The sequence below is a fragment of the Clupea harengus genome, chromosome 14 (genome assembly GCF_900700415.2).
Source record: "Clupea harengus chromosome 14, Ch_v2.0.2, whole genome shotgun sequence".
Taxonomy (NCBI): domain Eukaryota; kingdom Metazoa; phylum Chordata; class Actinopteri; order Clupeiformes; family Clupeidae; genus Clupea; species Clupea harengus.
Window position 1 is genome coordinate 12,758,496 of NC_045165.1, and position 25,414 is coordinate 12,783,909.

The 25,414-nt window shown below is 43.1% G+C and overlaps 5 protein-coding genes across 7 annotated transcripts in view; 3 read left to right on the forward strand and 2 right to left on the reverse strand.

Moving 5' to 3' along the window:
* Nucleotides 1–20: 20 nt before the first annotated feature.
* On the reverse strand, nt 21–4,060 carry LOC105899648 (polycomb group RING finger protein 1-like). Of its 2 annotated transcripts, none has more exons than XM_012826848.3 (9): nt 3,946–4,060; nt 3,107–3,212; nt 2,567–2,719; nt 2,294–2,365; nt 1,720–1,825; nt 1,564–1,609; nt 1,351–1,434; nt 859–939; nt 21–233 (listed from the first exon to the last, which is right to left on the reverse strand). In XM_012826848.3, exons 1-9 carry the CDS (start codon nt 4,030–4,032, stop codon nt 183–185), a joined length of 786 nt encoding a protein of 261 aa, XP_012682302.1. In that variant the 5' UTR covers nt 4,033–4,060; the 3' UTR covers nt 21–182. The 2 variants fall into 2 exon arrangements, with proteins under 2 accessions (XP_012682302.1, XP_031435936.1); XM_031580076.1 differs by lacking the exon at nt 3,946–4,060 and adding an exon at nt 3,670–3,938.
* A 1,334-nt stretch (nt 4,061–5,394) lies between these two features.
* si:dkey-33c12.3 (uncharacterized protein LOC335380 homolog) lies at nt 5,395–9,518 on the forward strand. Its single transcript, XM_012826852.3, has 3 exons — nt 5,395–6,605; nt 7,509–7,633; nt 7,926–9,518. Exons 1-3 carry the CDS (start codon nt 5,598–5,600, stop codon nt 7,984–7,986), a joined length of 1,194 nt encoding a protein of 397 aa, XP_012682306.1. The 5' UTR covers nt 5,395–5,597; the 3' UTR covers nt 7,987–9,518.
* A 679-nt stretch (nt 9,519–10,197) lies between these two features.
* On the forward strand, nt 10,198–11,981 carry mrps26 (mitochondrial ribosomal protein S26). Its single transcript, XM_012826849.3, has 4 exons — nt 10,198–10,576; nt 10,869–11,015; nt 11,366–11,489; nt 11,630–11,981. The coding sequence occupies exons 1-4, from the start codon at nt 10,356–10,358 to the stop codon at nt 11,759–11,761; spliced, it is 624 nt and encodes a 207-aa protein (XP_012682303.1). The 5' UTR covers nt 10,198–10,355; the 3' UTR covers nt 11,762–11,981.
* A 1,316-nt stretch (nt 11,982–13,297) lies between these two features.
* LOC105899646 (serine protease HTRA2, mitochondrial-like) lies at nt 13,298–19,811 on the forward strand. Its single transcript, XM_012826846.2, has 8 exons — nt 13,298–14,007; nt 14,213–14,417; nt 15,037–15,231; nt 17,512–17,544; nt 17,825–17,933; nt 18,108–18,177; nt 18,415–18,510; nt 18,912–19,811. Exons 1-8 carry the CDS (start codon nt 13,526–13,528, stop codon nt 19,075–19,077), a joined length of 1,356 nt encoding a protein of 451 aa, XP_012682300.1. The 5' UTR covers nt 13,298–13,525; the 3' UTR covers nt 19,078–19,811.
* Nucleotides 19,812–20,304: 493 nt separating this feature from the next.
* loxl3b (lysyl oxidase-like 3b) overlaps nt 20,305–25,414 on the reverse strand; it is a 17,813-nt gene continuing 12,703 nt past the window's right edge. For both annotated transcript variants that reach the window (XM_031580169.2, XM_012826851.3), the window contains 7 exons: nt 25,223–25,393; nt 23,632–23,791; nt 23,020–23,263; nt 22,673–22,788; nt 22,382–22,518; nt 22,055–22,166; nt 20,305–21,018 (listed from right to left, as the gene is read on the reverse strand). In XM_031580169.2, the coding sequence (XP_031436029.1) occupies nt 20,942–21,018; nt 22,055–22,166; nt 22,382–22,518; nt 22,673–22,788; nt 23,020–23,263; nt 23,632–23,791; nt 25,223–25,393 (1,017 nt within the window). In that variant the 3' untranslated portion in view covers nt 20,305–20,941. The remainder of the gene's footprint in view (nt 21,019–22,054; nt 22,167–22,381; nt 22,519–22,672; nt 22,789–23,019; nt 23,264–23,631; nt 23,792–25,222; nt 25,394–25,414) is intronic.

Consider the following 25,414-nt stretch of genomic DNA (forward strand, 5'->3'; position numbering starts at 1 on the left):
TACCACACAAGTCAGACATATTACATGATCATTTTTTTATTTTTATCTTAAAAATATACATAATAAAATGCACAAAATTGGCATCTGTGTGTGACAATAGTAAAATAGAGATGTGTGTCCTATAAACATTTTCCAGCCGAGTGCATCTGGACATGCTGGAGGTCATAGGTCACCCACTGGCTTCATCTGACTCTCTTCTCTCTGATGACATACTGAAGGACCAACGGCTGAGGCTGGAAATGACAGAGAAGGGAGAGAGACAGCGCCTCTTAGATCATGGCAACTTTGAATGTATTAGCAGCTAACACTTCAGATACTCAAGACTACAGCTTTCTGCCTGGGGATTGCTAGTCTCAAAGTACTTGTGTTCACATTGTGATGATTGCTGTGGTCATGGTCAGAAAACAGAGTAGCCTTGGGTCATGAGTTACAATGACGAGAGCTTTCAAACATCTTTGAGAAGGTCCAGTACTGTGTAATTAGCTCAATTTTTCAGCAAGATGTGCTATAATTTATGACTACTCTGAGGTTTTGAGTCTTGGCTGTGAACGTTCCCTTCCTTGACAGCCTGTGCGGATGGCCGGGTAAACGCTCTTGAGTGCTATTGATTTACCCCAGGCATGTTAGATAACATCTAGGACTTGCATTCACAATCAAAAATCAGACTCCATTACACATGTCTAATGTCTGGTACACATAAGCAGAACTTTGCATGACACTTCACACACACAGTACTCATGTTTGCTTAGTAGTATTTACATGTTGTGACTGTCTACAACGCTTTCAGGAATGTGACATTTAGACTGTTTTCATTGTGTGTGTGTGGTTTTGAGTCAGCGCCAGCTGTGCTCACAGTACCTTCCCAAACCAGTGAGAGAGCCACAGTTGTCTCATGGTCATGTGATCAGGCAGGGACTTGTCGTTAAATAGCATTTGCACCTGCAGACAAAAGAGTGGCTCTTATGAGAAGTTGCACTCCAGACTTCAAAGGGTTTGAGTTCCTGTCATGCCCAAGTCTTTCTGAGGTCCCTTGTAAACCTGGACAAATTCCATTCTTAAACCCTCTGCGATGAAGCTTTTTATAGTTCTGTATAATACAGATGCACCAAATACCACCATAATAACAAAGATTAACAAAGACTTTTGGTCTGTTTGTTCACCTCATACTTTACACGCTTTCCCCAAGATATACAAAATATTCTAATAACAAAAAGTTATGTGTCTGCGTTCCAAACAGTCAAAATTACTGCCTTCATACAATAGATCATTGCTTAACCATTTGTGACTAATGAGCAGTTTGGATGTAATTGACTCTGACGAATGAGACTAGAAAGCTTTCTGTGCACAGACCTGCTGTTTATCCAGGTTGAGTCTCCGACACAGAACTCTCCGGAGGTGCTGAACCTCTGTCCTCGCTGGACAACGCACAAACTTCTACACACACACACACACACACACACAAGAGACACCTCACATAAATACTCCTCAACCTTGAATACCACAGAGAATAATGATCAGAGACATATGGACTAATTGATGTGGTGCTGAGACGGAAAGCTCTACCTGCTGTGCCAGCTTAATCTTGTCTTTTGAAACCAAGGACAGGGAACTACAGGGAGATGGAGAGATACACACATTAGTAAACTACACTATTTCCAAGTTGCATCCAAGTTTCCAAAAATGTCAAAGTGCTTCTTTGAGTATGAAGTGAAAGGTTACCTCCGTCTTTCAAGACACAGAGACACCTGCTCGTCGTATCTGTAAAAGTGGGCTTTCGATTGGTCAAAGCTGCCCAATGTCATGCCACCATTATCAGTCATGCCCTCTGCAGAGACATTTGTACTGAAGTGTTAGTTACCATCCACACCTTATTAAAAAGGGACTTTACTTGTATTTGACAGTCATTCTGGTGTACAAATGTATGGGCAGCTTTGCTATTAAGAAAGTTAATGCAGTTCCTAGGAGGGACTGAGTGCAGTCCAAAGGGCTGTCTGTTAAAAACATAAAAACACCTGAAAAAAAAAGCCTCCTCAAACACAGAAACGTCACATTGTACTCTTGTGTGTCTTAATGTTCTATTTTTAAAACATGATGCAACCCACACTTTACAGTTTGTTTTATTTATTTTGTTCAGCACACCTGCTGCCTATGCTACACAGATCAAGTTAAACTCATTACCATGATGAACTCCCACTGTGGTCATGCAATTACTTCGAATCTAAAAATGCCTACAAGAAATATCTGTTAAGACTGTTTAACTGCATAGTCTTAAGACTGTGTGTAACTGCCATACCTCCTTTAGATGAGTGGATGAAGCGATCCAGGCCTCTGGCCTGATAGAAGGCCTGTATTCTCTTATCCTCACCTAATCCAGAAGCAAAGGAAAAATAGAAAACAGTTGCCACTTCTTGCCACACTATGTGTCATACTTTCTGAAATAGCATCAAATAGGGTCAATGTGGCGGCTAAGATAAAGCATGTATTTGTATGTATGTGTCCCTGCCCAGGTATAAAGTACTCTGAGCGTTTGTGCATATTTCTTTGCGGATCAGTGCACTTCACTCACTCTCCTGCAGCCCAGGGACCAGTTTGTAAACGATGTCCTGCATCACACGGTCCAGTTTGAGGTTGAGAAGCGGCTGAGTCTCGTGGATCTTTATATTGCACATTGGGCAATACTTACTGGTCTGTAGGTACTTCACTATGCAGCTCTTACAGACTAATTGGAGTGGGGGTGGGGGAATGGAGTGTCAACAGAAAAAAAGGAACAGTGAAATCTTAGCACACGATTCCTCTGAACACATTTGCACCAAGAGCCTGGAACGGAACGTCTGCTGGTCATAAAAAGTACAAAGGCTTACAACGGGCTAACAACAGTCTACTTGAGGCTCTGGGTATTCATAGGCTTTTTTTCGATATTGATTTAACATTAATACGATTCATTAATTATCTTAAATTAACTTCAACTTATTCACTTCACGCTGTAACATCGAGGAGCTTGAATGTTAGAGTTACTGATTTTTTTCTCTCAAAGGTTCTCATAAGCATGACATAATGTGCTGAGCCTTACAAATAACAGAAATGAGAATAGCATAACTTTACTCACAGGTATGCAGGCACTCTGTGATTGTGGTAGCATCGATAAAGTATCCCGCGCACAAGTAACATACGATGTGTTCATTTAAATCCTTTATCTTCACTTTGACCTCCTCCTGCGAGAGAGGGAGAGTGGGAGAGAAAGAGAGCGTTACACTACAGTGTGCCTGCTTCGGTGAAATACGAAGTTCCTTTACTTTTCCTTGATACTCCACATTTACCACAAACCAGTCCAACATTCGTTTGCTACGCAACAGTTATATAATAACCTAATTGAACGCCATCATCAATCTCATACACCAGCTCAGATCGGACCTCGGTGAAATAAAGTACCACTAATTACAACATCCATGTAAATAAAAATGACCTGTATCAAACAGACTGTGTTTCAAGTTCTGTCCGGGCTTCCACCGAAAGTTGAGTGCCGACATCACATGTACTTTCGCGAGCCCCGTGTCTTCGACCAAGGAGAGAGGGCAGCACCCGCGCAAGAGGCTCGCGTGTCAGTTTAGGGTTAGCGAGGGTCTAAAAAACAATACATCCTACACATAAACGGTCGAATGGCTTCGTTACCTCGCCAATATTGCTGATTTCACGAAGAGACAACAGATATATGATATGAAACACATGATTTGGGATCGTTCCAGTGATTCCTTTTCTCGATCGCATTGGGGGGGACGTACGATGTCCTACACACCCTCGGCACCTCCGCGCGAGTCCGCTCTGCTGTCCGTGGATTCGCTTTACTGCCGTCCCAGTTTTCCCCCTCCGGTAATGTTCGACGAGAAATTAACTACTCTTTCTGTAACATACCCTCTTCGGTTCAGCGGACTGAAACGATAAACTCACCTCATTTCTTAAAGGGTCAAGTTCATAGACCGACTGAAGCTGGTTCCTCAGGCGCATCGGTAACGCCATCGGCTCCTCTACCGCCATCTTTAGCTGAACTCGTTTCCGGATTAGAATAGCGTGTTGTCATAACAACCTACGATAACTGTCAAAACGATGAAAAGTAGCCAAGCTATCACATGCGGATAGCAGTCTCTCCACATCTTCTTCGCCGGCTCGTTTTTTTTGCTCACTCATACACGTAGACACACATTTGCAATGTCATTGGCCACAGAAGAAAATAATTAAGTCTGCTTTATTGAGTCTCAATCAATGAGGCTTCATGGACTCCTGCGATGAAACATCTTCACCCAGAGGCTGACAGTTCGGCGAACAAGCGACATTGTTGCACACAGAATGCAGAGATGGAAATGACTCATACGATCCAAACATTCTAAATACTGCAGGTCTAGTTCTACCTCCACCTCTATTTTACGGAATAAGCTATTTCTGACGTCCCATTATAGGAAAAAGACATAAATATAATGTTCTGCCAATATCGACAATCTATGCAGTTATAAAGGCATACAGGGGTGTGTTAAAAAAAATAAAGTGTCTTTGAAGGGACACAAGGTGCCCACAGACTATAGCATCTATCGGTGTGAAAAAAGAGAGTCGAGTAAAATGTTACAATTACTCTTTGCTCTTTGTCCTTTTTCTCCCGAATAGCGTGCTATTCAAACTCTTTGGTTGGTCTAGATATCTCTCTCTCTCTCTCTCTCTCTCTCTCTCTCCTTGTAGGCTATGAGTGAAACAGAAAGAGAGACTATAAAATGTAAACGCAGGTGAGAACTAGACACATTTCCTCATGCATAATCAGCAATTGCAGGTATTCACCTCTCTCTTCCCCCCTTTCTCCCTTCTCACTGTCTCTCCTCTATTTCTCCTTCTCTCCCTCTCTGAGTGTCTTGGGACTGTGTCAAAGATTAAAATTCAGTTTTTAGTTTCCTCTCCCTCATTTTACCCTCTGTGCTATATAAAACCAGACTTGAATTGCTGAGGTCACATACATTTGTCACAACACTCCACACTCATACAAAACCTCTGCTGGATTTAGGTATCAAGTATCTGTGATAGTGTTGTACATAATGTGCAATCTACTCCAAGAAACGTGTGTCAAATCTTCTCTGTGGAGGTGTGGCTGATGTTTCTGTGAGAAAATCTGCCCTACCCCCTTTCTGTCTTTGATATCTCCTGTTCCCTAGACACAAAACCAACCCACACCTTACCTCATTGTGGAGCCATCTCATTGGTTGATCAGGAGCTGACCGTCCTGATGCAGCCTCTGTGTGAGTAAGTGTGTGTGTGTGTGTGTGTGTGTGTGTGTGTGTGTGTGTGTGTGTGTGTGTGTGTGTGTGTATGCGTGTATGCGCGCGTGTGTGTGTGTGCGTGTGTGTGTGTGCACGCAAGAGAGAGAGAGAGTATATAAGGCAGAGCTCTGCAGTATTTCCGAACTGGTGCAGTGCAAACGGCCCATCATCTTCACCGATGGTGTGCAGAACAAGGGGGACTTAAAACACAGAAACAACCCAAAATCATTTTCATCAGCCAAAAAACCAAACAAACAAACAAACAAAAAAAACTTAACAGCAACCAACAACCATCCTCTCATCATGAGCTACAACTCGTTACTTTCTCCGTCTCTGTCCCGGCGCTTGTGGGATGACTCCTCGTCTCACATCTCCTCTCGGCTCCACCGGCCCTCACACTCCTCCTTCTCCTCGGCGCTCCAGAGGAGAGGGGCCCCACGCTGCAACCGGAGCCTGACGTCGGAGCGCTGCGACCTCTCCCAGGCCAGTGTTCTGAGCGGCGAGCTGCGGGACACACGGGCCCAGGAGCGTGAGCAGCTGGTGGACCTGAACAACCGTTTCGCCTGCTACATCGACCGTGTGCGTGAGCTGGAGCAGCACAACAGGGCCCTTCTTGGCCAGCTAGAGGCCCTGCAGCGCGGCCTCGGACACCCCTCACCCTTGCAGAGGCTCTACGAGGAGGAGGCGCGTGCCCTGCAGGCCAAGGTGGAGGAGGAGGCCATTGAGAAGTCGCACATGGAGGCGCAGAGAGAGCGCATGCGAGAGGAGCTGGCCAGGCTGAGGGAGCGCTGGGAGGAAGAGGCCGAGAGGAGAGGCAGGGCTGAGGAGGCGCTTAGCAGAGCCCAGGAGGAGGCCAGCAGGGCGGCGCTAGGGAACTGCGATGCAGAGGCCAGCCTGGTGACCCTGGTGATGGAGGCAGGGTTTTTAAAGAAGGTTTTTGCGGAAGAGGAGGCGGGACTGAGGGCGGAGCTGCAGGCGTTGGCGGCAGGGCAAGACGTGGTCCGGGTGGCGGTGGGCGGAGCTGACCTGTCAGTGGCATTGAGGGAGATCCGTGGGCAGTACGAGCGGCAGGCCAGCCGGAACACTGTAGCGGCGGAGGAGTGGTTCCGGGGGAAAATGGTGGCGGCGGCTGAGGTGGTGGAGCGGAATGAGGAGGCGGTGAGGGCGGTGCGGGCAGAGACGGCCGAGTACCGGTGGCAACTGCAGGCCCGCTCTGCCGAACTGGAGGTGCTGCGAAACGTCATCGACTCGCTCAACTCGCAACTTGCGGATCTAGAGGAGGAGCAGGGCAAGGAGGTTGCCAAGTACCAGGTAAACATCATTACTCTGATGATGATGGTAACCATGGTGATGGCCATGTGACTCTAAGAGGTCATGTGACTTTGTTAATCCATTCATAAGTGCAAAGCGCAACATTCATGTCTGTCACTCATACATATGTCATAAATATATGTAATTACTACACAATGACTGTCATACGTAGTCATTTCAAGTGTGGTAAAAGAAGGGGAGAAATTGTAGGTAAAACATCCAATGTGCATAAGAGTTAATCAGACTAGATCAAAGACTGAGACCTTTTTTAATGCTTCTGTTAGTTTCAGACAGTAATTTTCTCAAATATATAATGCATATTTGAGAAAGCAGGACAAGCTATTTTCATACACTTTTGTCTAAAATAGTCTGAGCTTCAACCATAAATAGAATCATTCATGCTCATAACCCCTGCACTGCACTAAAATATCTCCTGGCACCTTTACTGAGCTGCAGCCTATTTAGTCTGCTGTTGATTGACCTTGTCATTGCATACCTGTATGGATTATAATCCATTTACATTTAAATGGGAAAATGTATATGGATATGATTTAGAGATATTAGAATCGAGTTCTGCACACATATATTTGATATAAAGATCGGTGCCCAGTCAGTCCCTTTATTCGTTTCCCCTGCAGTCCTACATCCAATCTCGTCATTGCTCTGACCGTTCTAAGCACCACAGTTGGATGCAGCATGACTCCACACTTTCTCCTCTGGGCTCACATTTATTTTAATCTCCGAACCTTTAATGCTGCAGAATATGCATCTTGATCTGTTGTGATCCTTTTAAATGCTATTCTGAGGTCAAATGCTTTGTAGAGAGTGACCTTAGTTTCTGTAATGCAAATGTTTTGCAATGATTTGTGAAGTAAGCTGTTGTTTTTGTGGCTGTGGTTACAGGGAAGGATAATAGATTTGGAGCAGGGCATTGGCGATGCGAAAGAGGAGATGTCACGGTACCTACGGGAGTACCAGGACCTCCTGAATGTGAAGATGGCTCTGGACATCGAGATTGCTGCATACAGGTACAGCCTAACCTACACCAGCCAGACGAAAGACAAATTCAGTGTTAAAATATATACAAAGAACTTTGCCTATTTTTACTTGGAGCCCATATACTGGAGGTTAATTCTAAAGCAACTGGAAATGGGAAAGGTTACCTAATTCTAAACCAAACTGGAAATGGGAAAACCTTAATAGTATTGTGTAGTTTACTGTCACATTTTGCATGTTTGAAACTTGGATCAAAAGCAATGAAGTATGGTCATCCACATATTGTATAGTTTCCTGTGTTTATTTTCTTATTTATCCACACAGGAAACTTCTGGAAGGTGAAGAAGTTCGTCTGACCTTCTCTGCTCTTCCTGCCCTTGCTTAAACATCCGACCATCACAACTTTCAGCCATGACGCCTACCATCCCCACTCAAACTCATTTCATCCTTTAACTCAACATTAACATTCCACCCCTTAAAACCCTTCAGAACCCCCTAAGATATAATCCCCTACACTCCCCACAGCCTCTAAATCCATACCTATTGCAAATGCTTTAACCTTGCCTCACCAACCAACCCTTAACTTCCCTTTCCTATCCTATCCTATCCTATAATGCCCCAGGACATCTTAACCTCAGTCCCAACCCTTTCAACCACTGACCCTAAAACCAACCTAAAATTCTGGCCTACCCTTTTAATCTTTTGAACCCCTACTCACCATTAACCTCTACCCAAAACCATGACCCCTAATGTATAACCTTTCATTCCAAATGCTTCTCGCACCTACCCTTAACCTCATCATCATACTAACTCCAGAACCCAAACCCTCTTTTCATTTCCTCCCATTGAAATCCGTATCCATTCACCCTTATGCCCTAAACTGTCAAAACTCCGACACCCTACACTCTCAATCCAGCCATCAATCTGAAGATTCTCGAGCCCTTGTGCCCTACAAGAGTTCCATCGTAACAGTCCCCCTTCTTCTCCACACTCGACTCAAGATGGCCGCCGTGTGAAAGATCGTAGCGAGAGCTGCACTGCGTTAGTTTTCCCCAATCCCCACTCCTCCGCTGCCTCCTTTGAGCAGAGTTCTGTCCATTGTGTTTTGCAATATATACTCACACATGGACCAAAATCCAATTGAAACTATACATCCACCTATTTGGCAAACTCTTAACCAATTGTTTGTGAGGTGGACTGAGCCATTTAAAACCAATCGGGCCTCCAGTGCTTGGACTTTGCTAACTGAACTCTGCTCAGTGGATGCTGCCTTTATCCCTGGCTCTGGAACTGTAATCAGAGGGCCAGTGGAAGTTTGTGGTAGTTTGGTGATTGTGTTATTTCCATTGTGAGCTTAAAGCGCTTTGATAATGTACACTTTTCTTTTCCTCCTCAGTGGTTAAATTCTCATACTGTTGACTTCAATTACGTTTAGGTGACTGTTTTATTAATGCATCTATTTTCTTTAGCCAAATTTGTCTCAATTTGAATGCACAAAAAAAGAAAAAGAAAAAAAACCTGAAACTGATCTGGGAAAAAAAACATTTTATGAATAATTTAAATCAATTAACAAAATTCTTCATTTGAATAAATTTGATATCTAAACGAATTCACACAATTTTTTCTGGAGTAATGGTCATACCCTTAAAGTGATGAGAACTGTGCAATATGAGAATCCATTGAGGAAGAGAGGCATGTGCTTGGAACATCTGCCTCCTCAGTGAAACACTAAGGTAGTGTCTGTCCGCTTGTCCAAGCTTTTGTTTCTGTGTGCTCTTCTATTTAAGAGACCCTTCGCAAAATAAGCTAGATTAGAGAAACAAAAAAGTTTCAGCCTGGTAACGGTCATTAATAAAATTTGACTGTTGCCTAGAATCTATGTTAAAAAGTACCTGAATAAAATTTTAACCTAAGTAATTATGTCTATTTATTTGTGTGTGTGTGTGTGTGTGTGTGTGTGTGAGAGTGAAAGAGAGAGAGAGAGAGAGAGAGAGAGATGTGATTATGTTAAATGGAGAAAGATGGCTCTTTCCCACCTTTAACAGCGTGAATTTGATCTAATTTTGCCAGTCATGGAAGTAATACTGCAATATGTCCCATAGTGCACCACTCTTAGAATCACCTTATCAAGCCTAGCTAGTGTAATTAACCAGCACTCTGAGGAAAATACGCAGAGTCCGCTGGCTTTAATACACATACTTCACGTAAAGGACATGGTAGGGTCCTGAAGTCAATAAGCCTAGAATATCCAGTTCTCCAATTCTCAACTTCGACAAGTGCTTAACTTGCAATTACAGCAGTTACATTTCTGCACTTCTTTTTCTTTCTATTTCATTTTTTTTTTAAATATTTCTTATGTAAAGTAGTATTTATTGTTACACCAGGTTCTATTGCTTGTAGCTTGACTATTCTCTCCCTTGTACGTCGCTTTAGCGTCTGCTAAATGACTAAATGTAAATGTCAAACCTGTGCTGCTTAGACTGATGATCTTTTGGACACGTTTAAGGTTGACTTTCACAGCCTCGGCCGGTGGGTGGCAATGGCGAGCTGGTCAATAGTAAAGATGCACATGACACACGAATAAGCAGAATGCAATTTCTTCCGGGGTCAAAGTGGACGCAACATGGCGTCCCCTTCGTAGATGGCTAAACTTATGTAGCTGAGATGAATTCTATGTCTTGTATATTGTGTACATCAGTTGAGTACAAGCGTTTGTAATTTTGTGTATAGGCATTTTCGACCTGCACCGACGGCATGTTTCAAGCTCTTAGCAGGACCGCACGGGCTCCAGTTGCCCGCATCCTTACTCCCCGAGTTGTACTTGTGGAGACGGTCAGGGGGAGAAAATCACGTAACGACCCAAAGGCGAAGTCAAAAGCTGGGAGAATCAAGTACCCTCCGCCTGTGGACCCAGTGGAAATGGTTGTTCTGAAGGAACGGTTCACTGAGTACAATCTCATCATGAGGGCACTGCGGTAAAGAGCAGTTCAATTGTGTTTTATGGAAGGTCATGTTGACATTAGAAATCATAATGCGAAATCTCCAAATACGTCGACGTTACTGCATTGAAACAGACTCAGACAACATTATGTTGACTCGATACTACGTTTGCTGGCTGGTTGTTTTGTTGATGGCTATTTGCAAAACAGCATTTTCCCATACTTCCTATTTATTAACATAAATGATGTCCTACTTGTATTGATCATGCACCAGAATATATTGAATGTGTTTAAAAATAACAAGAATATTACTGTTATGTTTGTGTAGAATGCAGTTTAAAGAAGAGATGTTGAGGAAGCGTTATGAAGAGGAGACAGGCTCACTAGCAGAGGAGAGAGCCAAACAGGAGGCTGAAGAACACCGTGCGCTCATGGCCTGGAACGATCAGGAGAATGAACGGCTGCGTAAAATTAGGTGGGCAAAATTCACAATCCAATACACACAGAGAGATAAATTATGGACATGTAGAAATCCATATCTAAACAGTTCTGTATGCTCATTTGCATTGCTCTCGGAAGAAGCTGATCTTTGATGTCTTTAAAATCCATAGTTTATATTGTCACTTAAAGTGGCTAAAAGCTGACTATTTTGTTAGAAAGGTACCTTTTACCCTGTGTGTGGAAGCCAGAAATGTGCATTACATGATCACAACCCTATCCTACCCTGTACTGAACACACTGTACAGAAGAAGAAAAAACATGCACACACACACACAATATAAACCCACATGCCCACAGTAATGATGTCTCACATTGTGCCTGCAGGGAGATTAGGGTACAGCAGGAACAGGAGGAGTCTGAACGGAAGCAGGGAGAGGTGGTTCTGGCACGACAGAGAGTGCTTGAGGAGCTCATCATGGAGAAGGAGAGTGAGATATTGAGATTACAGGTAAGACTGTATGATGGTGACTAAGTATGTTGATATATCTGTATTTGATGTGATTGCAGTACAGAGGTCTGGTCTGGTCTGCTGCTCCTCTTGTGTGTATGTACGCATTCGAAAAAAGACTCACACTCTTTGTTTTACAGGAGGTGGCAAAGACCTTTATTACTCTGGAGAATCTGGACCAGAAGATTGAGGAGGCACTAGACAACCCCCAAAACTACAACTTTGCAATTGATAAGGAAGGACGGGTGGTGAAGCAAACTGTTATGCAGTGAACAAAAGAAACACATTGAGAAAAACAGTGGCAACAGAGAGAAAAGGAAAAACAAACTCCTATTCCTCGGATCAATCTCCTGCCTTTTCCGCTCACACGTACTTGCAATTGAATCGCAGTGCTTTGTATTCATTTCTCTTGTGTGGCTTTTTGGGTCCATGTTTAGTGATTTATTGTATCTTTCTCTTTAATTAAATGATGTTTGTGTTATTTGCATTTAATATGTGTTAATTGCATTTCCCTTTATGCTAGCACCCCCTGAAGTGGGGTGGCGGTAAAGCAGTTTTTGGGCAATAGCTCAAAAAACATTTTGCCTCGTTTTGGTTGCTTAAGAGGCGCTTTAAAATGTATTTGTGAATACTGTTCAATGTTAAAAATGTAGCACTTCAGTAGCTGATATCTTTAAATGTAAAGGTTTAAACCTTACACTTCAAATTAAACACCCTGCATCACTACCACATTCTTTAAATGCACGACAAAATTTAAAATTGCGTCCATAGGGGGCGCTACAATTGACACATTTTCAAGAAAGTTCCATTTGGCTCCCTCAACCAAATGGCCACCAACGGCCAATCACAATTCAGCAGCCAACTCATGCCTGTGTGAATGGCCAATCTTAATGACATTTTGTAGCTCATTCATAATGACATGTAGAAGCTAATTACCCAATTTCATATCGGCCATGTGGAGATGGAGCTAAAACATGTTTCCCTCTGTTTCTCTGACATGGTTAGGTCTGTCTTCAAAATACATTTAATCTTTAAATTTACAAAATTAAAATGGTCCTTTTCCACCCTGTTGAAGTGGTCAAATCATTCAACCTTTCGCTACTTGGGGCAGTTCACAATTTATGCATGACCTTGTCTGTTTTCAAACATTTTCTTGGCTTCAACTAATAATCCAACTATTAGTTTTACAATGAAGCTCATATTGTTGCTCATGTACATTCAAATTTCACAAAATGCTAAAATTTAGCTCAAGACTCTATCTGTTATATTGTCACACTCATCCTCACTCACTAGACAGGTCTCAAAATCGCAGAACGTAACTCACAGGTACTGCTGAACACCCAGTTCCTTCAAATTACACTCAGAATAAGACAAACTTTGTTATCTAATGTTATTGCCATCTATTGTTGCCAGAAACAATCAATTTCATTTTCTATTACCACAGGGTTCCACATACATCCAAATATATTCTCTTGTCATAAACTATACTTATATAAATAATTTTATCCTTAAAATCCATTTGCTATACAGGATGGCTGACAAGTATGTCATGTTAGATCTGTCCTCTTGACTTTCTTGAATGTTGGAATTGTGTTCCAAAAATGGGTTCATATTATCTATAGCTTTGAGCTTTCTCAAAACTAAATTACAAATAATAAATTCCTTAAAATATCAAAGATTTACGAAAAAAAAACATTGAAAATCGTTTAGTAGGCCAAACTTTTTAAAACTTCATTTAGCAACATATGTGTGAAGACAAATGTCTATTGATCTTGAACGCACCATCTGACTGGGGGCATGTCCAGGCATGCGCTCTCGATACTTCACGTCATTATTTCCGGGTGTTGCACTGAAGGGACAAGTAAGGAACAAGTTACTTGTCTGTAGCTAAATAATACGAAGCGCTACCAGTATTTGTTTTTCTTTTTAACGCAGCTTCTTTGTGATGACATAGAGTACATGAGCTGTTGTACTTGGGTACGTTTTGGTATCGTATACGAACTGTTCATTCAGTTATTTGTCGAAACTGATGCAACATGGCAACAAGGCACGTAATTCAAGCGAACCGTAGTTTACTTCGGACAATCACCAGACTTGTTCGAGAACACAGCGGTCAGTCTAACTCAATTTCTGTGAAGGTCGTCAGACATTGCTCGGGAACGCCTTCGGTTGGGAATCATACTAGTGACAGGAGAAATGTCATCAGCTCACTGACAAATCAAAGTTCGAAAAGCGACGGGGACCATGGCTCAAACCGACCAACTCTGCTTAGCTCAGTGGCACTTGGGCTGGGTGTCGCTGGTGCTAGCCTGGTATACCATAATCAAAGTAAAGACGACAGCGATCGGTCAGACAAGAGACTTTCAGGACTCAAATACTCCATACAGAGAAGCTTTCTGCCCACGGCATATTGTGCTTCCCCGTACAAACCTGACAGCCCAAGGTACAGGTACAACTTCATCGCAGATGTCGTGGAAAAGTCGACCCCTGCTGTTGTGTACATTGAGATCGTTGGAAGGTAAACAGCCATACTATTTTGGATATTTCCTTTAATTGTTTCCTCTAAACTGTTCAACAGTTGAGGTCACACATTGTCCCTCATGACTGAAGATGTCAGTGCTTTCTGACAGCAGTCCATTTTTATACTGTGTATGCTAGACCGTGTATTAGCTGCTGAGTCTATGTATGGATTTTATACACTGTGCCTCTTTATGCAATTACAGGCATCCATTCTCTGGTAGAGAAATGGCCATCTCCAACGGCTCCGGATTTATCATCAGTGGTGACGGGCTCATAGTCACGAACGCCCACGTGGTGGCCAACAAACGCGGTGTGCGGGTCAAGTTGACCAACGGGGAATCCTACAACGCGACGGTGCAGGACGTGGATATGGTGGCAGACATCGCCACCATCAAAATTAATCCCAAAGTAAGATGTTTTTTTTTTTTTTTTTTCTTCTTCTTTTTCATAATACTGTCCCTTTCTGTTTATGTACAATAGGAAAAGAATACCTGGAATCTTTGTTGAAATGGAACTTTTGGATCCCAGCAGAGATGTTGGTTTTCTATGGTTCTTGAGGTACTATTTGGATGTCCAAGAGACCTCCTCATCTGTGGGTCTCACAGGCTGAATTAGCTTTGAGTTCCCAATGTAGGCCAAGTAATACTGCAGCATTGCTGAGGTGACACATTCAGTGGTGTTGACAGCTGCTGAGTTTATGGGTTAATCCTTCCCCAGCCATAAAGGCAAATAAGGCCGGTGCTTGTACCCAGTTTCCGTGGTGCTAGGCATATGAGCAGGTTAGCCGAAGCCGGTACCCATTTACAGCTGGGTGGACTGAGACAATACAGACCACGCTGGGATTCGAATTTGGCGACCTTTTGATTGCTAGCTATTAGATCACAGAGCTACAACACAAGTTTATGCTACACAATATTTCTGCTGCATGTCAAGATTGCTCTCCCATATAATTAAACTGCCACATTGCTTCAAGTGCTTTACCTTGACTTGTGCTTCACTTAACTTGTGCTTTGTCTTCTCCTCCCAGCATCCTTTGCCAACGCTGCGTCTGGGAAAGTCATCTGATGTGCGTCAGGGGGAGTTTGTGGTTGCCATGGGAAGTCCCTTCGCCTTGCGGAACACCATCACCTCAGGGATCGTTAGCTCCGCCCAGAGAGGAAGCAAGGAGCTGGGAATGTCCAATCACAATATGGATTACATTCAGACAGACGCAGCCATTGATGTAAGTCACCAGCCAAGTCTTTTCTTTTACAATGCAGTATTACTAGTAACTTATGATTGATACACTTCATGTGGCAGATATCTATCTAAACATGATGGTATATCCATCATAATGTTTAACCAAATGGATTAAATATCAGTCCGTTATTTGCAGGATCAATTAAAAGGTTAGGTAGGTAATGTCTGCACCTAGGGTTTGCTCAGGACACTAGTCTCCTGAGTTTGTGGAGAACATGGAAGGTGATCTCTTTTAGCAGAGCTCACTGAATCATTTACACTGGAGATTGCTACAAAGTTAACACGTCACCAAAATGAAGGACTCACTCCTCAGTAGTATTCATAGCTTTGTATTATGCATGTCACTGGGCTTTAACCTTGGACCTTGGCCTTGGGATATTAATGCATATTACAGTCCCCTCCACAATTGTTGGCACCCCTGGTAAAGATGAATAAAAAGAGTTATAAGAAATTCACCTTTTGGTCACACTGACAAAATACAAGAAAAATCTTTTGATTGAAAAAAAATTATTCTGAGAAAAAAAGTCCCTAATCAAGAAATAATTATTTTGAACAAATCACATGTGCCACAATTATTGGCACCCCTAGAAATTCTTATGAACAAAATGTAACAAACATTTTTTCCAATTATATTATATATTCCTATATTATGTTTAGGAACGTTCAAGCAGTAACTGACTTCCTGTTTCACTGGGATATAACTATGAGGTGACACAGAGGTCAAATCCCCTTATTCATTCTTCAACATGGGAAAGATAGGAAAACACTCAAATCATGAAAGGGAAAAGTGTGTTAACCTCCAGAAGTTGGGGAATGGCTATAAAGAATTGCTACCCGCCTGAAAATGTCCATATCTACTGTTAGGGCAAAAATGGAAAAGTTCAAATCAACTGGAACTGTTACAAACTTGCTTTGAAGAGGGCACAAGTTTATTTTGCCCTCATGCACCTTGAGGAGGATGAAGAGAGAGGCAAAAAAAATCCCCAAGAATCACTGTTGGAGAGTTACGGAAAAAAGTAGCATTTGGGGTCACCAAGTCTCCAAAACTACCATCACATGCCACCTCTATGCCAGCAGATTATTTGGAAGGCATATCATAAAACATATCCTTTTTTCTGTGATTAAACCACAAGCGTAAGCACCTGGAGTTTGCTAGACGCTACTGGCGGTGGCACTGTTACTTGAACTGAGTTCTATGGTCAGATGGAAAGATAATTCAGCTTTTTGACAATAAACACTCAAGGTGGGTTTGGTGCAAAATGAGGGATGACTACTGAAAAGAACCTGATCCCCACAAGGATGGTATCGTAACGGTGGTAATTATCGGACTGCGTGTGTTATCGGCAAACGTTTGCGTTGTCATGTGTTATAGTTATAGATTGTTAATTCATTATTAAACTTAGCATTTTGATTGTTTAACAGAATGGCTGATGTTTGACACTGTCCGATAACTGACATAGCAACGCTAGGGCTCTGTGATGATGTGGGGCTGTTTTTCCTCGTTATGGGTACGTGGTATCATGAAATACCAGGACATTTTAAATCCAAATCTGGCTGCCTCTGCCAAGAAGCTAAAACTAGGTCGTTGTTGGGTCTTCCAGCAGGACAAAGATAAAAAACATATGTCTAGATCAACACAAAAATGGTTTACTGAACACAAAATCAAGATTCTGCCTTTGCCATCACAGCCCCCCGAGGGACTGTGGGATGAGCTAGAAAAGGGGAGAAAAGCACAAGAAAGGACCCAAAACCTTGGGCGATCTGGAGAGATTCTATAAAAATTCGCTGTTCTGTTTACTCCAACCTTATGAAATATAATAGGAGAGGACTGAATGCTGTTTTATTGGCAAATGGAGGTTGTGCAAAATATTAAATGCGGGGGTGCCAATAACTGTGGCACATGTGGTTTTGTTAAAAATAAAAAATAAATTATGGTATTTAGTTTTTCTCAGAATAACTTTACTTCAATTAAAGGTTGGATTGTTATCATTTTTCATTTATCAAAAGATTCTTATGTCTTTATTCATCTTTACCAGAGGTGTCAAAAATTATGGAGGGGACTGTAGATCTTAAGCCCAGAGTCCGGTTGTCTCAGCAGAATGGTGTTAGTCCTGTGACTCAGACTGCTAGCCTGGGCAGTGTAGAGTAGACCGCTGTTGTTACCATGAGGAAGTGTGAAGTGTGTCGCTATGGAGATATGTATGTTGTTATGGAGATGTATGTGTTATGTAACTTTCGAAAACACACTGTTCTTTTTTTTCAGTTTGGAAATTCCGGTGGTCCCCTAATCAACCTGGTGAGTTGTGTGACACAATATGACATCACAGCACAACTATGCACACTGTCACAAACATATGGTCAAACAAGGGCCAGCAAATTGCTAATTTGTTACGTGGTTAAATGTACATTAAGTTTATCTGTTTACTTTAATCTTCAATAGTATGGGGTAATGTGGTTTTAAATAGGGTCATGTCCAATGCAATAACGATTTCAATTTGAATGTCATGTGGGAGTACTAAGCTCATTAAAAAACCTGAAATGTATGCTGTCTGGCTAACTGGTCATGTGACGCACAGGATGGTGAGGTCATCGGCATCAACACCATGAAGGTCACAGCTGGAATCTCATTTGCCATTCCTTCAGACAGAGTTCAGGTTTTCCTGGACCGTAGTGCAGACAATCAGAGTGAGCACCGTAGCACACAGATACCCTCACACACAAATGTCTTTTTTCGTTTGTCCGGTATTACATTTTCGACCTCTTTTTTTTTTTTACATACCTCGTCCTGTGAATGACTCGACGTGCAGTCCAGCTGACTCATAATTCTGCTCTGGTGTGTGTGTCTGTGTTCTGTTTCAGGGTCGGCGATTGGTGATTCAGGAGGAAAACGCAGATACATTGGAGTGATGATGCTCACTCTTACACCCAGGTGTGTGTATGACCAGCCTTCATGACCAGTGACTTATTCTGAACGTTTGTTTCATTCCTGGTGTCTTGTGTGTAGTGGGCCCAGTCTGACTGTCTGTGGATGTGATCCTGTATGTTCCCACTTACACTGTGTGTGTGTGTGTGTGTGTGTGTGTGTGTGTGTGTGTGTGTGTGTGTGTGTGTGTGTGTGTGTGTGTGTGTGTGTGTGTGTGTGTGTGTGTGTGTGTGTTTTTTCTAGTATCATCACTGAACTGAAGATGCGTGATTCCTCCTTCCCTGACGTCATTCACGGAATCCTCATTCACCGTGTCATCATGGGCTCTCCATCGCATCGGTAAGCGGTGATGTCATAGTACAATACTGTGCATGCAGTCACTTTCACGAAAATAAAAATGTCATGGTCATCTGCCAAAAACCCACAAGACTTTTGAAATAGACCTTTACCTACTTCAGACTAAGCCACAGAGGTTTTGTTCAGTACTGGTAACTACTAACTCAGTACATCCTAACTCAGACATTCACACCACAAACAGTATTTGGTATTAAAAAATGTTTGATGTTCAAGGTTTCCTTTCAGGATAGTCAAACAATATTACAAGATTGCAGTTGCTAACTGGCATTTACCTTGGAAACGTACCATGAATTTTGTCCAACTCAACGATACATTTTGCCTTTACGAATGCCTCTTTCTTTTGTGATCTGTGGGAAAAGTACATGATGTTTTCTGTTTTTCAGAGCTGGCATGAAATCAGGTGACGTTGTCATAGAGATCAATGGAACCAAAGTGAACACGTCGGAGGAGATCTACAATGCTGTGAGGACCAAAGACTCCATCAACATGGTCGTCAGGAGAGGCGAAGACCTGCTCATGCTGCACATGACCCCAGAGTTCACAGAGTGACCTCATCATCCTGTGCCATCAAGCATTAAGCATCCCCATCAAGAGGGAAAGAGGTTGGGTAATGAGTGAAATGACAGTAAAACTACGAAAAAGAAGCGATGGTATTTATAGAGAGATGGGGAAAGAAGACGTGTGGGGCTGAAGACGTGATTAAAAAAGATGGCAAAAGGTGGTGGTGGAAAGAATGGGAAAGAAGAGTGACTATTAAGTTTTGTTGTCTGCATGAGCGTCCTTTTTAAGAGGCCACACTGGTGCTAAAGTCTTTCCAGCAGGTTGTAAGGCGGCTGCCAATGGAAGGAAGGTGATGAGTTAAGGAAGTTGTGTTGTGTTGTGTTCCTACCTGCAGGGGGCGATCATGTGATGTGCCCCAGTCAACAGTGTACCCAAAGGGAAATTTGTTCAATGGGTTACATGTCACAGCGCTGAAATCCACAAAGTATTTCTGCTGGAGGAGCAAACCAATCTTAGTATGTAATCTGAAGGGCTGTGTGTACAATACAAAAGTGTGCTATTCTATGTTGTCTTTTAGACTTTCAGGTTTGCCTTTATGGATGTTTGCTGTTGAGAAGTGCCATGGGGTTTCTCAATGAAATGAGTATGAAACTATAACTGTGAATTAATGTAAGACTATGGTTTAATATCACAGTGATTTAATGTAAGAGCAAGTATGAAGTCATCCTTATTTCTCATAACCACTGGATTCACAAAAATGTTAAATAAATAATTGAAAAATAGACTGTTGATTGTCTGGTTTAGTGTCCACTGTTCACAAAGCCCTTAGGGGTATCAGTTCAGACAGAGGTTTCTCATCAAAAACAAGTGCTGACAAGCTAACAATGCAGCTCTAATTCAGTCTTAGAGATGTACCGGTAGTCTGTGATTCTGGTGAAAATGTGTTGATATTCAAGCTCAACGGGCAAACAGATGTCACCCCTCCCTTCCATGCTCCTGAAGCAATGTGCAGATAGGCTGGAATTGTTTATGGTTCGGTCGGAGCCGAGTGTGGGGACACCATGTTTTTTTAAGCACACACTCAGAACAGACAGCTGCATAGGATAGTGTGGAGCAATTGGCTGAATTTTGTAAAAAAAAGTGTATTAGATTAGAATCGCGGACTGTTCCTTTTAAGAACATGTAACAGTAAAATGCAGTTCCTTATGTGTGTTATGTAAAGATATGAATGACTTTAATACAGGTTGTATTAATAGCCAAAGGAAATACAATGGCTCAATTTTTAAGTTTTATTATTCCTTCAAATAAAGAAAAGGTGGCTACAGAAATGGAATGTGCAAGTAAAATCCCTGTGATCAAGCAGTACTGAAATATATTGGAATGAGATCATGGACTTCATATTCCAAACAAAATGAAATTAATATTCATAGTTTTACTTTTAGCTTAAAAAACATTCATTCATTCAAAGTGTTTTCTTCATAAAACATACATGACAACTTGAAAATACATGTAGACCATACAAACACGTAAACATACAAACACATTCATACAAAGCACCGCAAAGGATGTTTTCACACGACAATGTTCCCTTGAAACACATTTTGGAGCGAAGAATTCAAGTAATAGAATTCCTGGATACACACACACACACGCACACACATCAACTGTGAAAGTCGTTTAAACATACTGGCACAAGTACTATTTGAATATGAATTATGTATATGGTTGTGGTGTGCTGTATCATGGGAATTGTAGTATGGAAATCACAATGCAAGACTGAATGAATGAATGACTGCAAAAAGCCAGATATAGCTAGAATGTCTTAAGTATGATTGTGTGTTTGGTATGAGGTTGACATGTGTCTCTTCAGAGAGAGAGTGAGTGTGTGTGTGTGTGTGTGTGTGTGTGTGTCTTAATTCGTTATCTGGTTGTTGAACTGTCCAGGATATTTCTCAAACTTCCTCTCCACCTCGTCACTGAAAGCATCACCTGCAAGGAAGCAAACAGAATAACCTCAGAATAACCTTCAGGCAACATTACAACCGCTGAACCCACTACGGTCAAAAACAAATGTCAACTACAGAGGACACAAGTCTATGGGTGGGTTCTCAGGAGGTTACAAATGTGATGTATTTCATATTATTATTTATTTCAGTTTATAAGATGGTGGTATGTTTTAGCAGACCCAGGCGGGGTGGCTGTCTCCCCCTCTCTGGCCCAGGGATGTTGGCAGGCTTTGGGAACCACTGGTATGGCAGACTTTTATTCTTTTGCTTTTATTGTCTCTGTTTCTGTCATTACTGCTGTTTTTCGTGCATGCTCCACAGCCTTCTGCAAAGCCTCACTTCCCAGTCATCTGAAACTGGACGAAGCCCAACCTAAGGGGCTTGTGGTGTCACACACACACACACACACACACACACTCAAACACACACACACACACACGCACACACACACACACACAATGGCCCCAAAAGGATTGTTCTGCACTCACTCAAAGGCACAAAGAGTTTCTCATTTTTTTTATCTCAAGACACATGTTATAAAACTGCCCTGTGGAAAGAAAGCTCACTGCCAGCCTCTCTCTTCTCTCTCCTCCCTCTGTCTGTCTGTCTCTGTCTCTGTCTCTCTCTCTCTCTGTCTGTCTCTCTCGCTCTCTCTCTTTCTCTCTTTCACACACACACACATGCAGTGACGTATACTTTTCAAACATAAACACGTGTAAGCAATTCATACACTAGACACCAATTTACAATACCTGCTCTCAGTGTCAAAAGGATGATATGACAGCTACCTTGCACAAGTGTGTGTCATAGAGGACCTAGTCAGAGGACGTGGCAGACAGGTTAAGCCAGGGCGAGAAGGAGCACGTATGGGAAAAGGTGAATCACTGTGTTGGAGGTTGGAGGGAACAACTGGAACACCAAAGGGGCCCATACAGGACTATGGGCAGCTAGGGCTGAGACACAGACAGCCGCGCAGACATGCAGGCAAACATAGTGCATGTCTGATAATGTTGTCTCACCGATGTGACAGTTATGCACCCAGATCCTATGGCCGTCATACTTGCAGCTGCACTTCATGGCGTTGTTGGTGTAATCCATCTCCGACACCTCGTAATTTGGATTTATCACAACCTGAGAGAAACACAGAGACGATCACACAAACTTGCGGAAAAAACACAGAAACAATCACACAAACTGCTAGAAACCCTGAAAGGTATTAGGAAGTTACACTTTGTTGTGCACCTGAAAAGTCTATCTGAAAGTCTGAAAGTTATAAAGTTGTGCGATCAACCGGATGATGTTTTTTGATCAACTGACGAAGGGAAATGAGGTCTGATTTGCTTTACCTGTAAAATGTAATTTCCTGGTTTCACGTCTGAGATGTCAATCCACTGGCAGTCAATGTCATGGCGATAGAGATCCCAGCATCCCACTGTAATGCCCTGTTCTCCAAAGTTAGCACACTCATATCGCTTCGAGATACCTATGGCAAATGGAGCAGAAAGATGGGGGAAGAGCTTTGTGTGTACATTGGCTGAATGTGAATATGTGTGAACATTTGCTGAATGTGAACAGTACACAGTTGTTGGCCTTTGCCAATGTCTGTCAATATGTACGTATATGTGTTAGGCTCTCACCTTCCAGGCAATCTGAATCCTCCAGGCAGAAGCTGGCTTTGTGTCCTTCGGCCACCTTTGTGCCATTAACTGACAGCAGATCATAATGAGTAAATATGTCCATGCTGTGATAATGCCTGCAGATACACAAACATACACACATGACTCTACAAATGACACACGAGAAGCTATCTATTGGTGACATACCGATGTTTCTGTAGTAACTGATGACTGGCTTATAAACTCCTTAAGACATTTTCCATATGTTTTATTTCTAGTAACATCCTGTATGGCCATGTGCTCCTACAACACCTTCCTGTGCATCTCCTATAACTGCCCCCCCCCAAACGATGCATTGCCGTAGTTACCCGTGACACGCGTGCCACACCCATGAGTGCCTGCCGAGCCTGGGCCTGAAGTCTGCGCGGCCGACGTTGTGGATCTGCGAGGAGAAGCGTAGCAGGCGCCGGTGGCCGTAGGGCCAGTTGGCCTGGGCGGCGGTGTTGGACAGGCAGTCCTCCTCCGCGGCGCAATACAGCATGTGCAGCGGCCGGTCCTCGATGTAGACCGTCTGCTGCACCAGCGTGGCGTTCAACACCAGGTCGGACGCCGCTGGAGACGCACAGACACAGACAGACAGACAGGGGGACAGACAAGAGGACAATGAGAGAAAAGGAGGTTAGAAATGAATTAGAGGCTGAGGATGAGACATAGGGAGAAGGAAAGGTACTGATGACAGAGAGAGGGGGATTAGACATGTAGACTGAAACGAGAGACAAAAGAGACAGGGAAAGGAAGGGGTAGTAATGACAAGCTTTTTTTTGTGATGGCCCTTAAGCTGCTGAAACTCAACTCAACAAAGAGTATTGATTAAATACGTGAGGTTGAGGGATCTTTATGTGGATCTAAGTGCAGTTATGGTATGAGCATTAACAGGGAATCCGTTACGGTGTGTACATCATCACTACAGCAAAACTCACTCTCCGAGCAGATGACGCCAGCGGCAAATCGGGCAGTGGATTTCGGGCAGCTGAAGACTTTCTGACGTTGGCACTGTGAGAGGGACATCTCATTCCCTATGCACTTCACTCCACTCCACACCATATCGGTCACATTACTGCCGTCCCAGTACCACGTTTCCTTATAAAACACACGTCAAGATGCAAACACACACACACACACACACACACACATACAGAGATCAGAGGAGAGAATGTATATGTGTGTGTATTTACATGATGTTATGAGTGCATTACATCAGTTTCACTGCTTCAAGTGTGAGCGTGTGTTTTTGTGTATGTATGAGTGAATTAGCCTTTCTTTTTGATTACGAGCAGTTTCGTGCATGAAAGTTCATGTGTTTCTACAAGTTTACACCAATACACGCATGACGTGTGTATTTAAGTGTGTGTAGTACAGTGACAGTGATGATAGCATGCTTGCAAAAAGTTGTTTGTGTGTGTGTGTCAGTGTATTAGTTGATTGCATACATGCATGTGTGTTTGTGCTCCCAGAACTGGCATACATGCATAGAGTATTTGTGCATCTGCATATATGTCAGTGTGTGTGTGTGTGTGTGTGTTGGTACATGTGTGTAGACACCTAGCGATCACAAATACGCATTAATGTGTGATTGTGTGTGTTTGCGAGTGTGTGTGTGTACTCAGTGATGGCATGCATGGCGTAGCCGAACCCTAGCTGTCTGCAGGCTACCATGGCCTCTCTGGTGCTCCAGCCCTGACTGCACAGCGCACCCCAGCGCTCTCCCACCCGCACCCCCACCTCCACCTGGCCCTCATACGAGGAGCGCCCGCCCTGCAGACGCACCTACACTCACACACACACCTACGACACGTCAGTCAGGTAGACACTAACTTACACACACATACACAGGCAATCACACATACACACCTTCTGTGTGTCAGTCAGGCAGATACTCACCCATACCTGCATACAAACACCAACTACACATCTTTCACACATGAATTACTCTGACACACACACACACACACACACTTAGCCATGTTTGTCAGTCATAGCCTCAAAAACCGACACAACTTCTACATGTCAGCCTAGTAGTAACTCAAAAAGACGGAGACAGATAGACATGCGCTGTCCATGTGTCCACTAGTGACTCACACTCACACAAACACTCACACACATACTCACACACACACTCACACCCACAGTATCAAAAATGATGGTGCCTTGTCTCAACTCCTGCTATCTCTGACTAGTCTCTTCTCTCTCTCTTCAGACTCTTGCCTGACCTGGTGTGTTAGTGTTTAATAGCATGCTCTCATGTTTGTGAGAGAGAAGCGTTAGTTTATCAGTCAAAATCATCCATGCAAGTTAATGTCTGAGCATTAGCATAGCCTATATTTGTGAAGTAGGAATACTGTGGTAAAACTAAAATGTGTGCATCCGTACACAAATGCGAGTATACACTTGAACAAGAAGTATGTACTTTTCATGTTGGTGAATGGTGAGTGTACATGCACCCGTATGTTTGGACGCATGTGGATGTATGAGTGTATGGATGTGCATGTTTGGGCACAGTATGCAACATACTTTCAGCCCATGGTTGGCGTATCCCAGGCCCAGCTGCCTGCACACTACCATGGCCTCCTTGGTGCCCCAGCCGTCTCCACACAGCAGCCCCCAGCGCTGGGTCCCGTTGGGGAGCGCCTGGAGCACCTCCACGCGCCCCTCGTACCGGGACCGCCCCCCTCCGATACGCACCTGTGCAGGGCAGAGGGGTCG